The sequence below is a fragment of the Fringilla coelebs genome (genome assembly GCF_963513975.1).
Source record: "Fringilla coelebs genome assembly, chromosome: 32".
NCBI lineage: Eukaryota > Metazoa > Chordata > Aves > Passeriformes > Fringillidae > Fringilla > Fringilla coelebs.
Window position 1 is genome coordinate 1,012,966 of NC_140058.1, and position 16,619 is coordinate 1,029,584.

Below are 16,619 nucleotides of genomic sequence, written 5' to 3' on the forward strand. Positions count from 1 at the left end.
ATAGCGGGAAGATTTTGAGGGGTGGGAAAATGGTGGGAAGATTGTGAGGGGTGGGAAAAGGGAGGGAAGGGCATGAGGAGTGGGAAAATGGCGGGAAGGGTGTGAGGGGTGGGAAAAGGGCGGGAAGGGCGTGAGGAGTGGGAAAAGGGCGGGAAGGGCGTGAGGGGTGGGAAAAGGGCGGGAAGATCGTGAGGGGTGGGGATGATCGTGAGGGGCGGGAAGGGTGGAGCGGACTCTGCGCCCGCTGTGAGGGCGGGCACCGCCCCGCGCCTGCGCCCTGATGGCGGCGAAACCGGAGCGGGCTCCGCGCATGCGCAAGGCGCTGAGGGCAAGCGAGCGGCGGGAAACCGCCATGGCGGAGGCAGCGGCGGGAGCCGGCGGCACCCCCGGCCCGACCGCTGCCCCGTCCCCGCGGGGCTCGGCCGGGCCACAGGAGGATGAGGTGAGCTCCGGAAGGGCCCGGCCCGGCCGGGGGAGCCGCGGGGTGGCCGCGGTTCCAGGCGAGTAACGATTTTTCCCCTCAGCGATGCCCCGACAGAGCCGGCTCTGAGAGCGGAGGGGCCGCGCCAGGTAAAGGAATCGCTGCTCTGTGGAGGGAGGAGCTGATTTGGGTGATTTCGGGGCTTGGGAGGCGGCGAGACAAAAAGTTGGGGGAATTTTGGGCTTTGTCCAGCGTCGAAAATTCCAGGGTTTTGGAGCAACTTTGGGATTTTAAAGCCCTGGAAGTGCCCCAAAATCCCAAGATTTCCAAGAGCTGCTTCATCCTGGGAAATCTCAAAAACTCCAGGATTTGACTAAACTGTCGCTTAAAAATAAAACCATCTTTGATAAAAACCGTTTCCTCTCATAGCTCAAGAAACCCCGAGCAGGCAGCGCAGCCCGGCCATCACCGAGTTTCTTTTTCCCTGTTTTTGCGCTGATTTCGTCTCTTTTCCCCTCAGCCCCGGACTCGACAGCGGATCCTGAGGAGTATTTTCATAACCATTTTATTACTATTTAAATTTAAAATTTTTAAAAACAAATAAGTGGCGTTTTTCACCCTCTGATGGCCGAAGAAACCCCGAGCAGCCCGGCCATCACCGAATCTCTTTTTCTCTTTTTTTGCGCTGATTTCGTGTCTTTTCCCCTCAGCCCCGGACTGGCCAGCGGCTGCTCAGGAGTGTTTTCATAACCATTTTATTACTATTAAACTTTTAAACTTTAAAAAAACAAATAATTGGCGTTTCTGATGGCTCAAGAAACCCCAAGCAGGCAGCGCAGCCCGGGCCTCACCGAGTCTCTTTTTCCCTTTTTTTGCGCTGATTTCGTCTCTTTTCCCCTCAGCCCCGGACTGGACAGCGGCTGCTGAGGAGTATTTTCATAACCATTTTATTACTATTTAAATTTAAAATTTTTAAAAACAAATGTTTGGCGTTTTTCACCCTCTGATGGATCAAGAACTCCCGAGCGGGCAGCGCAGCCCGGCCATCACCGAGTCTCTTTTTCTCTATTTTTTTACTGATTTCGTCTCTTTTCCCCTCAGCAGCGAACCCTGAGGTGATTTCCAAACCTCCCCCCAAGAAGGGCACCCCGAGCTCGTCCGGCAGGAAGAAAAGAGCCGCGAGCAGCCCCAGCGAGGAGCCGGATTCCCTCCGTTTGTCTCCGGCCGCCGCCTCCCCTCAGGGTGGGCGTTTAATACTTGTAACCATTTAACCATAATCACTTTAACCATGTTATTACTTTAAAAACACAAGCGTTTAATGCTTTTAAAAACAATCGCTTGGCTTTTTTCACCCTCATGGATCAAGAAACCCTGAGCGGCCCGGGGCATCACCGAGTCTCTTTTTCCCTGTTTTTTTACGGATTTCTCCCCTTTTCCCCTCAGACCTGGACTGGCCAGCGGGTGCTGAGGAGTATTTTCATAACCATTTTATTACTCTTAAACTTTAAAATTTTAAAAACAAATAATTGGCGTTTCTGATGGCTCAAGAAACCCCGAGCGGGCAGCGCAGCCCGGCCATCACCGAATCTCTTTTTTCCTTTTTTTGCGCTGATTTCGTCTCTTTTCCCCTCAGCCCCGGACTGGCCAGCGGATCCTGAGGAGTATTTTCATAACCATTTTATTACTATTAAAATTTTAATAAACAAATGTTTGGCGTTTTTCACCCTCTGATGGCCGAAGAAACCCCGAGCAGCCCGGGCATCACCGAGTCTCTTTTTCTCTTTTTTTGCGCTGATTTCGTCTCTTTTCCCCTCAGACACGGACTCGACAGCGGATGCTGAGGAGTATTTTCATAACCATTTTATTACTATTAAACTTTAAAATTTTAAAAACAAATAATTGGCGTTTCTGATGGCTCAAGAAACCCCAAGCGGGCAGCGCAGTCCGGCCATCACCGAGTCTCGTTTTCCCTGTTTTTTTACTGATTTCGTCTCTTTTCCCCTCAGACCCGGACTCGGCAGCGGATCCTGAGGAGTATTTTCATAACCATTTTATTACTATTTAAATTTAAAATTTTTAAAAACAAATAAGTGGCGTTTTTCACCCTCTGATGGCCGAAGAAACCCCGAGCAGCCCGACCATCACCGAGTCTCTTTTTCCCTTTTTTTGCGCTGATTTCGTCTCTTTTCCCCTCAGCCCCGGACTGGCCAGCGGCTGCTCAGGAGTATTTTCATAACCATTTTAATACTATTAAACTTTTAAAATTTTTAAAAACAAATAATTGGCGTTTTTCACCCTCTGATGGCTCAAGAACTCCCGAGCGCGCAGCGCAGCCCGGCCATCACCGAGTCTCTTTTTCTCTATTTTTTTACTGATTTTGTCTCTTTTCCCCTCAGCAGCGAACCCTGAGGTGATTTCCAAACCTCCCCCCAAGAAGGGCACCCCGAGCTCGTCCGGCAGGAAGAAAAGAGCCGCGAGCAGCCCCGGCGAGGAGCCGGATTCCCTCCGGCTGTCTCCGGCTGCCGCCTCCCCTCAGGGTGGGCGTTTAATACTTGTAACCATTTAACCATAATCACTTTAACCATGTTATTACTTTAAAAACACAAGCGTTTAATACTTTTAAAAACAATCGCTTGGCGTTTTTCACCCTCATAGATCAAGAAACCCCGAGCAGCCCGGCCATCACCGAGTCTCTTTTTCCCTGTTTTTTTTACTGATTTCGTCTCTTTTCCCCTCAGTCCCGGACTGGACAGCGGCTGTTCAGGAGTATTTTCATAACCATTTTATTACTATTAAACTTTTAAAATTTTTAAAAACAAATAATTGGCGTTTCTGATGGCTCAAGAACCCCCGAGCGGGCAGCACAGCCTGAGCATCACCGAGTCTCTTTTTCTCTATTTTTTTACTGATTTCTCCTCTTTTCCCCTCAGCAGCGAACCCTGAGGTGATTTCCAAACCTCCCTCCAAGAAGGGCACCCCGAGCTTGTCCGGCAGGAAGAAAAGAGCCGCGAGCAGCCCCGGCGAGGAGCCGGATTCCCTCCGTTTGTCTCCGGCCGCCGCCTCCCCTCAGGGCCGCCGCCGCTCCTGGCGCCGCTCCAGCCTCCAGGGCCGCCGCTCCCGCCGCAAATCGCTGCCCCCCGTGCACCGCGAGGTCACCGGTGCGTGCTCATTAGCGCTTAATTAGGGTGATTTTAATTAAAATCCCATCTTGGGGGGTTCTGTCAGGGAGGGTTTTGCAGGTTCTGCTGTTTTTTCCCCCCTTTTCTCTCCGCAAATGGGATTTTTCTCCTCACTTACTTTTCCCACTTTCCCCCTAAATGGGACTTTTTCTCTTCATTTTTCCCCTAAATGGGACTTTGCCTCTTTATTTTCCAATTTTTCTCGCTAAATGTGATTTTTTCCCCTTTTTCTTTCCCCATTTTCCTCCTAAATTTGATTTTTTCCCTCTTTTATTCCCCATTTTCCCCTTAAATGTGATTTTTCCCACTTTCCCCCTAAATGGGACTTTTCCTCTTCATTTTTCCCCTAAATGGGACTTTGCGCCTTTGTTTTCCATTTTTTCTCGCTAAATGTGATTTTTTTCCTCTTTCTTTCCCCATTTTCCTCCTAAATTTGATTTTTTTCCCTCTTTCTTTCCCCATTTTCCCCTTAAATGAGATTTTTCCCACTTTCTTTTCCCACTTTCCCCCTAAATGAGACTTTTCATTTTTCCCCTAAATGGGACTTTGCCTCTTTGTTTTCCAATTTTTCTCGCTAAATGTGATTTTTTTCCCCTCTTTCATTCCCTATTTTCCTCCTAAATTTGATTTTTTTCCTCTTTTATTCCCCATTTTCCTCCTAAATTTGATTTTTTTCCCCCCTTTCATTCCCCATTTTCCTCCTAAATTTGATTTTTTTCCTCTTTCTTTCCCCATTTTCCTCCTAAATTTGATTTTTCCCCCCTTTCATTCCCCATTTTCCTCCTAAATTTGATTTTTCCCCACTTTCATTCCCCATTTTCCTCCTAAATTTGATTTTTTTCCTCTTTCTTTCCCCATTTTCCCCTTAAATGTGATTTTCCCCTCTTTCTTCTCCCATTTACCATGAAATTTGATTTTTTTCTTCTTTCATTTCCCATTCTACCCCTAAATATGATTTTCCCACTTCCATTTCCTATTTTTCCCCATCTCCCCCTTAAATTCGAATTTTTCCCTCTTCCTTTCCCCCATTTTCCTCCTTAAATTTGATTTTTCTTTTTCATTTTCCCCGTTTCCTCCTTAAATTTGATTTTTCTTTTTCATTTTCCCCATTTCCTCCTTAAATTTGATTTTTCCTCCTTTTTTTTTCCCCTTTTCCCACCCCCTACCCATTCCCAGCTGCTTCTGGGGGGGAATTTTGGGCCAAATTCCCAATTTTTTTTTGGAATTTCACCATTTTTTAACCCTTTTTGTGCCAGAGTTGAGCCAATCCATCAGCCTGGAGCTTCCTGAAGTCCAACGTCTCTCCCTCCTCCTCCTCTCCAGCTTCCAGGTAAATTCACTTCAAATCCTGAAATCCACCCAAAACTCTGGAATTTATCCAAAATCCTGGAATTTCCCTCCCAAAAAATTCTTTGGATTCCTTTCCCTGACTCCTCAAACACAAAAAAAATTTGAATTTCAGCTCCAAATCTTTATTTTAACCCCCAGAAAATTGGGATAAAATCCAAATTTCCCCATTTTTTTTAAATTTTCCCCATTTCCCCCCCATTTGTTCCCATTTTCTGAGGGACTTTCCCTATTTTTTGTTGGATATTTCCCATTTTTTATTGCCTAATTCCCATTTTTTTCCCATTTTCCCCATTTTTCATTGCCCAATTCCCATTTTTTCCCTTTTTTTCTTGGATGTTTCCCATTCTTTGTTGTCTAATTCTCATTTTTTCCCTTTTTTACCCATTTTTTTCCATGGCTCTTTCCCATTTTTCATTCCCTCATTCCCATTTTTTCCATTTTTCTTGAATAATTCCCATTTTTCATTGTCCAATTCCCATTTTCCCCCTTTTTTTCCCTTTTTCCCCATTTTTGTTGAATAATTCCCATTTTTTATTGTCCAATTCCTATTTTTTTCCCATTTTTCCCCATTTTTTTTCCTTTTTCCCCATTTTTGGTTGGATTTTCCCCATTTATTTCCCATTTTTGGTTGGATTTTCCCCATTTTCCTCACTTTTGGTTGGATTTTCCCCACTTTTGGTTGGATTTTCCCAACTTTTGGTCTGATTTTTCCCATTTTCCCCATTTCTGGTTGGATTTTTCCCATTTTTTCCCCATTTTTGCTTGGATTTTTCCCTTTTTTTTCCCCCACTTTGTTTGGATTTTCCCCATTTTTTCCCCATTTTTGGTCGGATTTTCCCCATTTTTTCCCCATTTTTGCTTTGATTTTTCCCATTTTCCCCATTTTTGGTCGGATTTTCCCCATTTTGGGGGAATTTTTCCCATTTTTCCCATTTCTGGTCGGATTTTTCCCATTTTTGGTTGGATTTTTCCCATTTTCCCCATTTTTGCTTCAATTTTTCCCATTTCTGGTTGAATTTTTCCCATTTTCCCCATTTTTGGTTGGATTTTCCCCACTTTTGGTCAGATTTTTCCCACTTTCCCCGTCTCTGGTTGGATTTTCCCCATTTTTTCCCCATTTTTGGTTGGATTTTCCCCCTTTCTGGTCGGACTTTCCACATTTTCCCCATTTTTGCCTCGATTTTTTCCAATTTTTCCCATTTTTGGTTGGATTTTTTCCATTTCTGGTTGGATTTTCCCCATTTTTCCCATTTTTGGTCGGATTTTTCCCATTTTCCTCATTTTTGGTGGGATATTTCCAATTTTTCCCATTTTTGGTGGGATTTTTCCCATTTTTCCCCACTTCTGGTCGGATTTTTCCCATTTTCCCCATTTTTGGTTTGATTTTCCCTGTTTCTGGTTGGATTTTTCCCATTTTTTCCCATTTTTGGTCAGATTTTCCCCATTTTCCCCATTTCTGTTCAGATTTTTCCCATTTTCCCCATTTTTGTTCAGATTTTCCCCATTTTTGTTCAGATTTTCCCCATTTTTGTTCAGATTTTCCCCATTTTCCCCATTTTCGGTCAGATTTTCCCCATTTTCGGTCAGATTTTCCCCATTTCTGTTCAGATTTTCCCCATTTTCCCCATTTTTGTTCAGATTTTCCCCATTTTTCCCATTTCTGTTCAGATTTTCCCCATTTCTGTTCAGATTTTCCCCATTTTCCCCATTTCTGTTCAGATTTTCCCCATTTCTGTTCAGATTTTCCCCATTTTCCCCATTTTTGTTCAGATTTTCCCCATTTTTGTTCAGATTTTCCCCATTTTTGTTCAGATTTTCCCCATTTCTGGTCAGATTTTCCCCATTTCTGTTCAGATTTTCCCATTTTTCCCGTTTTTCCCCAGTTCTGTGCCCGGAAGCTGCAGCAGGACCTGGAGGGATCCGAAGGATTCGACCCCGAACTTTTCTCTGCCCGAGGTTGGGACTGGGACCCCAAAATCCCCAAATTTGGGACTTTTCCCCCAAAATCCCAAATTCCCAACTCCCCAAATGGGTGGAGACCCCCAAAATTTGGGATTTTGAGGGGAAAAAAGCAGCAGAATTAATTAATAATTAATTAATAATTAATTAATAATCAATTAATAATTAATTTTTGGGGTTGGGGGGTAAAAAATGGTCCTGAGGGAATTTCTGGGTTTTTCTGATTCCCCAAAAAAATTTGGGAATAAATTTTTAAAATTCAAGAAAATCACCAGAAATGACTGAAATCAATTAAAAATGGGAGATTCATGAAGTTAATTAATGATTAATTAATTATTCATTCGGGGAGGATCAAAAAGGGTCCTGAGGGGTTCCAGACTCTTCCTGATTCCTCAAAAATTTGGGTATTTTATTAAAAAAAAAAAACAGGAACATGAATTAAATTAATTATCATTTAATAAGTAGTTAATTAATGAATAGTTAATTAATAATTAAGCACCAATTAATCAGTAATTAATTGGGGGAGGGTCAGAGCAGCTCCTGGGGGTTTCTGATGTCCAAAAAAAAAAAGGAATTTTGGTTAAAAAAACCCAAAGGGATGTGAGAAAAAATGGAATTTATTATTAATTAATTAATAATCAATCAATAATTAATTGGGGGAGGATGAATAAAATCTCCTGAGGGATTCCTGGCTTTTCCTGATTCTTCAAAAATTCAGGAATTTGGGTAAAAATCATCAAAAAAAGGCCGAAAATCCATGAATCCCATTTTAAAAATCAACAATTCATTGATAATTAGTAATTAATTTGTTAATTAATTAATTGCAGCTGGTTTTTAATTAAATTTTTCCCATTTTTCCCAGTCCAAAAAGGCTCTGAGGAATTCCAGAGGCTCCTCCAGAGGCTGCTCCAGGATGGGACCCTCGGGAATTGCCTGGAAACGACCCCAGGGTGAGGATTTGGGGTAAAAAAAACCAAAATTGGGAAATTTCAGCCTGGGAAGGGAAAAAAAAATTAAAAATTTGGGAATTTTCAAACTGGGAAGGAAAAAAAATCTTTTAAAAATTGGGAATTTTCAGCCTGGGAGGAGAAAAAATGGATGGAAATCCTAAAAAATTCTAAAATGTTTTTTGGGAATTTTTACTGAATTTGCCCCCAAATTTGGGAATTTTGGGGGGATTTTCTCTGAATTTGCTCCAAAATTTGGGAATTTTTGGGAATTTTCTCTGGATTTGCCCCAAAAATTGGGAATTTTTGGGAATTTTCTCTGGATTTGCCCCAAAATTTGGGGATTTTTTTGAATTTTCACTGAATTTGCCCCCAAATTTGGGAGTTTTGGGGGATTTTCTCTGGATTTGCCCCAAAATTTGGGATTTTTTTGGAATTTTCTCTGGATTTGCCCCCAAAATTTGGGAATTTTGGGGAATTTTCACTGAATTGGCCCCAAAATTTGGGAATTTTCACTGAATTTGCCCCAAAATTTGGGAGTTTTGGGGGATTTTTTCTGCATTTGCCCCAAAATTTGGGAATTTTCACTGAATTGGCCCCAAAATTTGGGAATTTTTGGGAATTTTCTCTGGATTTGCCCCAAAATTTGGGAATTTTTTTTAATTTTCTCTGCATTTGCCCCCAAAATTTGGAAATTTTGGGGAATTTTCACTGAATTGGCCCCAAAATTTGGGAATTTTCACTGAATTTGCCCCAAAATTTGGGAGTTTTAGGGGGATTTTCTCTGCATTTGCCCCAAAATTTGGGAATTTTTACAGAATTTGCCCCAAAATTTGGGAGTTTTGGGGGATTTTTTCTGCATTTGCCCCAAAATTTGGGAATTTTCACTAGATTGGCCCCTAAATTTGGGAATTTTTGGGAATTTTCACTGGATTTGCCCCAAAATTTGGGAATTTTTACTGAATTTGCCCCAAAATTTGGGAGTTTTGGGGGATTTTTTCTGAATTTGCTCCAAAATTTGGGATTTTTTTTGAATTTTCTTTGGATTTGCCCAAAATTTGGGAATTTTGGGGAATTTTCACTGGATTTGCCCCAAAATTTGGGAATTTTTTTTGAATTTTGGCTCTTTTCCCTCAGGGATTCCCTGGATCCGGCCCTGGAGGGATCCGTGGCTCAGGTGAAGCTGCTGATGGCCAGGTGGGGACACCTGGGGACACCTGGGGACACCTTGGGGACAGCTGGGACACACCTGGGGACACCTGGGACACACCTGGGGGCATCTTGGGGACACCTGGGGATACCTTGGGGACACCTGGGGACACCTTGGGGACAGCTGGGACACCTTGGGGACACCTGGGGACACACTTGAGACATGTGGGGACACCTGGGGAAACCTTAGGGACACCTGGGACACACCTGGGGACACCTTGGGGACAGCTGGGACACCTTGGGGACACCTGGTGGGACTTGGAGACCCCTTGGGGACACACCTGAGACATGTGGGGACACCTGGGGAAACCTTGGGGACACCTGGGACACACTTGGGGACACACCTGAGACACCTGGGGACACCTGGTGGGACGTGGGGACACCTTGGGGACACACCCGATGACACCTGGAGTGGGGAGGGGACACCTGGGACAAACTCGGGGACACCTGGTGGGACCTGGGGACACACCTGAGACACCTGGGGACACCTGGTGGGACTTGGAGACACCTTGGGGACACCTTGGGGACACCTGGGACACACCTGAGACACGTGGGGACACCTGATGGGACTTGGGGACACCTGGGGACACCTTGGGGACACCTGGGACACACCTGGAGTGGGGAGGGGACGCCTGGGGACATCTGGTGACACCTGGGCACACCTTGGAGACACCTGGGGGACACCTTGGGGACACCTGGGACACACCCGATGACACCTGGAGTGGGGAGGGGACACCTGTCCCCTCTGTCCCTCACCTGTCCCTCACCTGTCCCCTCTGTCCCTCACCTGTCCCTCACCTGTCCCTCACCTGTCTCTCACCTGTCTCTCACCTGTCTCTCACCTGTCTCTCACCTGTCTCTCACCTGTCTCTCACCTGTCTCTCACCTGTCTCTCACCTGTCTCTCACCTGTCTCACCTGTCTCTCACCTGTCTCTCACCTGTCTCTCACCTGTCTCACCTGTCTCTCACCTGTCTCACCTGTCTCTCACCTGTCTCTCACCTGTCTCTCACCTGTCTCTCACCTGTCTCACCTGTCCCTCACCTGTCTCACCTGTCTCTCACCTGTCCCTCACCTGTCTCTCACCTGTCCCTCACCTGTCTCTCACCTGTCTCACCTGTCTCTCACCTGTCTCACCTGTCCCTCACCTGTCTCACCTGTCTCTCACCTGTCTCTCACCTGTCTCACCTGTCTCTCACCTGTCTCACCTGTCTCTCACCTGTCTCTCACCTGTCTCACCTGTCTCACCCGTCTCTCACCTGTCCCTCACCTGTCTCTCACCTGTCCCTCACCTGTCTCTCACCTGTCCCTCACCTGTCTCTCACCTGTCCCTCACCTGTCTCTCACCTGTCTCTCACCTGTCTCTCACCTGTCTCTCACCTGTCTCTCACCTGTCTCACCTGTCTCTCACCTGTCCCTCACCTGTCTCTCACCTGTCCCTCACCTGTCTCTCACCTGTCTCTCACCTGTCTCTCACCTGTCTCTCACCTGTCTCTCACCTGTCTCTCACCTGTCTCACCTGTCTCTCACCTGTCTCTCACCTGTCTCTCACCTGTCTCACCTGTCTCTCACCTGTCTCTCACCTGTCTCTCACCTGTCCCTCACCTGTCTCTCACCTGTCTCTCACCTGTCTCACCTGTCTCTCACCTGTCTCTCACCTGTCTCACCTGTCCCTCACCTGTCTCACCTGTCTCTCACCTGTCTCTCACCTGTCTCACCTGTCTCTCACCTGTCTCTCACCTGTCTCTCACCTGTCTCTCACCTGTCTCTCACCTGTCTCACCTGTCCCTCACCTGTCTCACCTGTCTCTCACCTGTCCCTCACCTGTCTCACCTGTCCCTCACCTGTCCCTCACCTGTCCCTCACCTGTCTCACCTGTCCCTCACCTGTCTCACCTGTCTCACCCGTCTCTCACCTGTCCCTCACCTGTCTCTCACCTGTCCCTCACCTGTCTCTCACCTGTCCCTCACCTGTCTCTCACCTGTCCCTCACCTGTCTCTCACCTGTCCCTCACCTGTCTCTCACCTGTCTCTCACCTGTCTCTCACCTGTCTCACCTGTCTCTCACCTGTCTCACCTGTCTCTCACCTGTCTCTCACCTGTCTCTCACCTGTCTCACCTGTCTCTCACCTGTCTCTCACCTGTCTCTCCCCTGTCTCTCACCTGTCTCTCACCTGTCTCTCACCTGTCCCTCACCTGTCTCTCACCTGTCTCTCACCTGTCTCTCACCTGTCCCTCACCTGTCTCACCTGTCTCTCACCTGTCTCTCACCTGTCTCTCACCTGTCTCTCACCTGTCTCTCACCTGTCTCTCACCTGTCTCACCTGTCTCTCACCTGTCTCACCTGTCTCTCACCTGTCTCTCACCTGTCTCACCTGTCTCTCACCTGTCTCTCACCTGTCTCACCTGTCCCTCACCTGTCTCACCTGTCTCTCACCTGTCTCTCACCTGTCTCACCTGTCTCTCACCTGTCTCTCACCTGTCTCACCTGTCTCTCACCTGTCTCTCACCTGTCTCTCACCTGTCTCTCACCTGTCTCTCACCTGTCTCTCACCTGTCTCTCACCTGTCTCACCTGTCTCTCACCTGTCTCTCACCTGTCTCACCTGTCTCTCACCTGTCTCACCTGTCTCTCACCTGTCTCTCACCTGTCCCTCACCTGTCTCACCTGTCCCTCACCTGTCTCTCACCTGTCTCACCTGTCTCTCACCTGTCTCTCACCTGTCTCTCACCTGTCTCTCACCTGTCTCTCACCTGTCCCTCACCTGTCTCTCACCTGTCCCTCACCTGTCCCTCACCTGTCTCTCACCTGTCTCTCACCTGTCTCACCTGTCTCACCTGTCTCTCACCTGTCTCTCACCTGTCTCTCACCTGTCTCTCACCTGTCTCACCTGTCTCTCACCTGTCTCTCACCTGTCTCTCACCTGTCCCTCACCTGTCTCTCACCTGTCTCTCACCTGTCTCTCACCTGTCTCACCTGTCTCTCACCTGTCTCTCACCTGTCTCTCACCTGTCTCTCACCTCTCTCACCTGTCTCACCTGTCTCACCTGTCCCAGTTTCTCAGGTGAGCTCCAGGCCTGGGATCAGCTCCTCCAGCAGCACCTGCAGCGTTCCCAGGAGGCCTCCAGGTGAAAATAACAACATTGGCCCCAAAATCCTCCCTTTTAACCCCAAAATTTCCAAATTTAACCCCAAAATTTCCAAATTTATCTCCAAAATCCTCCCTTTTACCCCCAAAATTCCCAAATTTATCCCCAAAATCCTCCCTTTTACCCCCAAAATTCCCAAATTTATCCCCAAAATCCTCCCTTTTACCCCCAAAATTCCCAAATTTATCCCCAAAATCCTCCCTTTTACCCCCAAAATTTCCAAATTTATCTCCAAAATCCTCCCTTTTACCCCCAAAATTCCCAATTTTATCCCCCAAATTCTCCCTTTTACCCCCAAAATTGCCAAATTTATCCCCAAAATCCTCCCTTTTACCCCAAAATCCTCCCTTTTACCCCCAAAATCCCCAAATTTACCCCCAAAATCCCCAATTTTCCCCCAAACCCTCAAATTTCTCTCCCAAATTCCCCATTTTTCCCCAAAATCCCCAAATTTCCCCCCCAAATTCCCATTTTTCTCCCCAAAATTCCCAAATTTACCCCCAAACCCCCAAATTTCTCTCCCAAATTCCCCATTTTCCCCAAAAAATCCCCAAATTTCCCCCCAAAATCCCCAAAATTCCCCAATTATTCCCAAAATCCCCAAATTTCCCCTCAACCCCCCCAAATTCCTCTCCCAAATTCCCCCTTTCCTCCCCAAAATTCCCAAATTTCTCCCCAAAATCCCCACATTTACCCCCAAACCCCCCAAATTTCTCTCCCAAATCCCCCATTTTCCCCCCAAAATCCCCAAATTTATCCCCAAAATCCCCAAATTTCCCCCCAAAATCCCCAATTTTCCCCCAAAATCCCCAAAATTCACCCCCAAAATTCCCAAATTATTCCCAAAAACCCCAAATTTCCCCCTAAAATTCCCAAATTTCCCCCCAAAATCCCCAAATTTTCCCCCAAAACTCCCAAATTTTTACCCCGAATTCCTCCTTTCCTCCCCAAAATTCCCAAATTTATCCCCAGATTTCCCCCCAAAATCCCCAAATTTCTCTCCCAAATTCCCCATTTTCCCCAAAATCCCCAAATTTCCCCCCAAAATTCCCAAATTATTCCCAAAATCCCCAAATTTCCCCCCCAAACCCCCCAGTTTCCCCCCCAAAATCCCCAAATTTCCCCCCCAAAATCCCCAAATTTCCCCCCAAACCCCCCAATTTTCCCCCCAAAATCCCCAATTTTCCCCCCAAACCCCCCAAATTTCTCTCCCAAATTCCCAAATTTTCCCCCAAAATCCCCAAATTTCTCCCCAAACCCCCAAATTCCTCTCCCAAATTCCCCATTTTTACCCCCAAAATTCACCCCCAAAATTCTCAAATTTCCCCCCAAATTTCTCCCCAAACCCCCCAAATTTCTCTCCCAAATTCCCAAATTTCCCCCAAAATTCCCAAATTTCCCCCCAAACCCCCCAAATTTCCCCCAAAATTCCCAAATTTTCCCCCAAAATCCCCAAATTTCTCTCCCAAATCCCCAAATTTATCCCCAAAATCCCCAAATTTCCCCTCAAACCCCCAAATTTCTCTCCCAAATTCCCCATTTTTTCCCCAAAATCCTCAAATTTCCCCCCAAAATCCCCAAATTAATCCCCAAATTTTCACCCCAAACTCCCAAATTTCTCTCCCAAAATCCCCAAATTACCCCCCAAAAATCCCAAATTTACCCCCAAAATCCCCAAATTTCCCCCCAAAATCCCCAATTTTCCCCCAACCCCCTAAATTTCTCTCCCAAATTCCCCATTTTTCCCCAAAATCCCCAAATTTCCCCCCCAAATTCCCATTTTTCTCCCCAAAATTCCCAAATTTATCCCCAAACCCCCAAATTTCTCTCCCAAATTCCCCATTTTCCCAAAAAAAGTCCCCAGATTTCCCCCCAAAATTTCCAAATTTACCCCCAAACCCCCCAAATTTCCCCCCAAAATCCCCAAATTTCCCCCCAAACCCCCCAAATTTCTCCTCAAAATCCCCAAATTTATCCCCAAAATCCCCAAATTTCCCCCCAAAAATCCCAAATTTCCCCCCCAAAATTCCCCCAAAATCCCCAAATTTCCCCCAAAATCCCCAAATTTCCCCCCAAACCTCCCAAATTTCTCCCCAAATTTTCCACAAAATCCCCAAATTTCCCCCCCAAACCCCCAAATTCCTCTCCCAAATTCCCCATTTTTCCCCAAATCCCCCATTTTCCCCCAAAAATCCCCAAATTTCCCCTCAAAATCCCCAAATTTCCCCCCAAAATCCCCAAATTTCCCCCAAATTCCCCATTTTTCCCAAAATCCCGATTTTTTCCCCCAGGACTCTGGAGCAGCTCCGGGCCGGGACCCCTCCCTGTGCCCCTCCCCCACCTCGCCCCTCCCCCACCGCCGCCTCCAGACCCGACTACGGCGCCGTCCTGGCCCAGCAGGGCCCGGCCCTGCGCCAGCTCCGCCTCCTGGTGAGCGTTTTGGGCCAAAAAAACCCAAATTCGGGAAAATCCCAAAAAAAAAAACCCCAAAATTCCCGCGATTTTTTTGAGTTTTAATTGGAATTTTTGGGGTTTTTTCCCAGGTGGATGAGGCACAGCAGGCAGGGAAAATGGTGCTGGAATTTCACCAGCAGAGCAGGAGCTTCCTCAAGGGTCTCTCAGAGCAGTTGGGTGAGAAAAAAAAACCCCAAATCCGCCCAAAATCGCCCAAAATTGCCCAAAATCGTGGGAATTTTTTGGCGGGAAAATGAGGAATTTTGGGGTTTTTTTGCAGCTTCCAGAGCGTTTCAGAGGCTGCAGGGATCCCCCGCGCGGAGGTTGCTGCAAAAGAGGCTCCCGAAGGCGCTGCCCCAGGAGGGGGAATGCAAATAAAAAAGGAAAATCCCAAAATTTCTCGGTTTTGCCTCAAAATGTTCCCGGGTTTTGGGTTTTACTACGGCGCGCTTCCGGGTTTGGGGGAGCGCGGTGGTGATTGGTCGGTGTGGGTGTCAAGCAGAGGGATCGGCCAATCACGGTGCTGAGGGGGTGGGACATGCCCGCTTGAACACCGGCACTTCCGCGTTGGGGCGGTTCTCAGTTCCGATTGGTTCGCGTGCGTGTCAATCAGCAGAATCGACCAATCGCAGCGCGTCCGGGGTGGGGGGCGGGAACTGCGGGGGTGGCAATGGGGACAGCTCCGTGTGTCCCCAAATGTCCCCAAATGTCACCTGAGTGTCACCAAGGGTCACCTCAGTGTCCAGAAGTGTCACCTCAGTGTCCCCTCAGTGTCCCCAAATGTCCCCAAATGTCCCCTCAGTGTCCCCAAGGGTCACCTCAGTGTCCCCAAATGTCCCCTCAGTGTCCCCTCAGTGTCCCCAAATGTCCCCAAGTGTCCCCTCAGTGTCCCCTCAGTGTCCCCTCAGTGTCCCCAGTGTCCCCTCAGTGTCCCCTCAGTGTCCCCTCAGTGTCCCCAAGGGTCCCCTCAGTGTCCCCAAATGTCCCCAAATGTCCCCTCAGTGTCTGAGGTGGCACAGAGGTGACATTTGGTGACATAGAGGGACAGGACACGGCACTGAGGGGACACTTGGTGACATTTGGTGACATTTGGTGACACAGAGGGACAGGAGGGGGCCCTGAGGGGACATTTGGTGACATTTGGTGACAGGAGGTGGCCGGGGCTGGCCGGGGCCGATAGCGCCAGGCGCTTCCTGTGGGGCCTTGGGGACATCCGGGGGACACTGGGGACACTGCGGGGACAGGGACAGCCAGGGCTTGGGGACATCCGGGGGACACTGGGGACACTGGGGACAGTGCGGGGACAGTGCCACCCCGGCCTTGGGGACATCCGGGGGACACTGGGGACACTCTGGGGACAGGGACAGCCAGGGCTTGGGGACATCCGGGGGGACACTGGGGACACTCTGGGGACACTCTGGGGACACTGGGGACAGTGCGGGGACACTCTGGGGACAGTGCCACCCTTGGGGACACCCTGGTGACAGTGCCACCCCTGGGGACACTCTGGGGACAGTGCCACTCCAGCCTTGGGGACAGGGGTGGGGCTTGGGGACACTCTGGGGACACTCTGGGGACAGTGCCACCCTGGTGACAGTGCCACCTTGGGCTTGGGGACACCCTGGTGGCAGTGCCACCCCTGGGGACACTCTGGGGACAGTGCCACTCCAGCCTTGGGGACATCTGTGGGGGACAGAGGGAGGGGCTTGGGGACACTCTGGGGACACTCTGGGGACAGTGCCACCCTGGTGACAGTGACACCCTGGGCTTGGGGACACCCTGGTGGCAGTGCCACCCTTGGGGACACCCTGGTGACAGTGACACCCTGGCCTTGGGGACACCCAGGTGACAGTGCCACCCTGGTGACAGTGACACCCTTGGGGACACTCAGGTGACAGTGCCACCCTGGCCTTGGGGACACCCTGGGGACAGTGCCACCCCAGCCTTGGGGAC

At 48.2% G+C, this 16,619-nt stretch overlaps 1 protein-coding gene across 1 annotated transcript; it reads left to right on the top strand.

The window, feature by feature from the left end:
* Nucleotides 1-280: 280 nt before the first annotated feature.
* Nucleotides 281-15,044, top strand: LOC311164394 (kinetochore-associated protein DSN1 homolog; the record flags this gene model as incomplete). Its single annotated transcript, XM_084223833.1, has 13 exons — nucleotides 281-442; nucleotides 525-570; nucleotides 1,523-1,663; nucleotides 2,818-2,958; nucleotides 3,352-3,579; nucleotides 4,857-4,930; nucleotides 6,834-6,906; nucleotides 7,772-7,859; nucleotides 8,994-9,053; nucleotides 12,120-12,191; nucleotides 14,504-14,642; nucleotides 14,756-14,843; nucleotides 14,947-15,044. The coding sequence occupies 13 exons, from the start codon at nucleotides 281-283 to the stop codon at nucleotides 15,042-15,044; spliced, it is 1,410 nt and encodes a 469-aa protein (XP_084079959.1).
* Nucleotides 15,045-16,619: the final 1,575 nt, after the last annotated feature.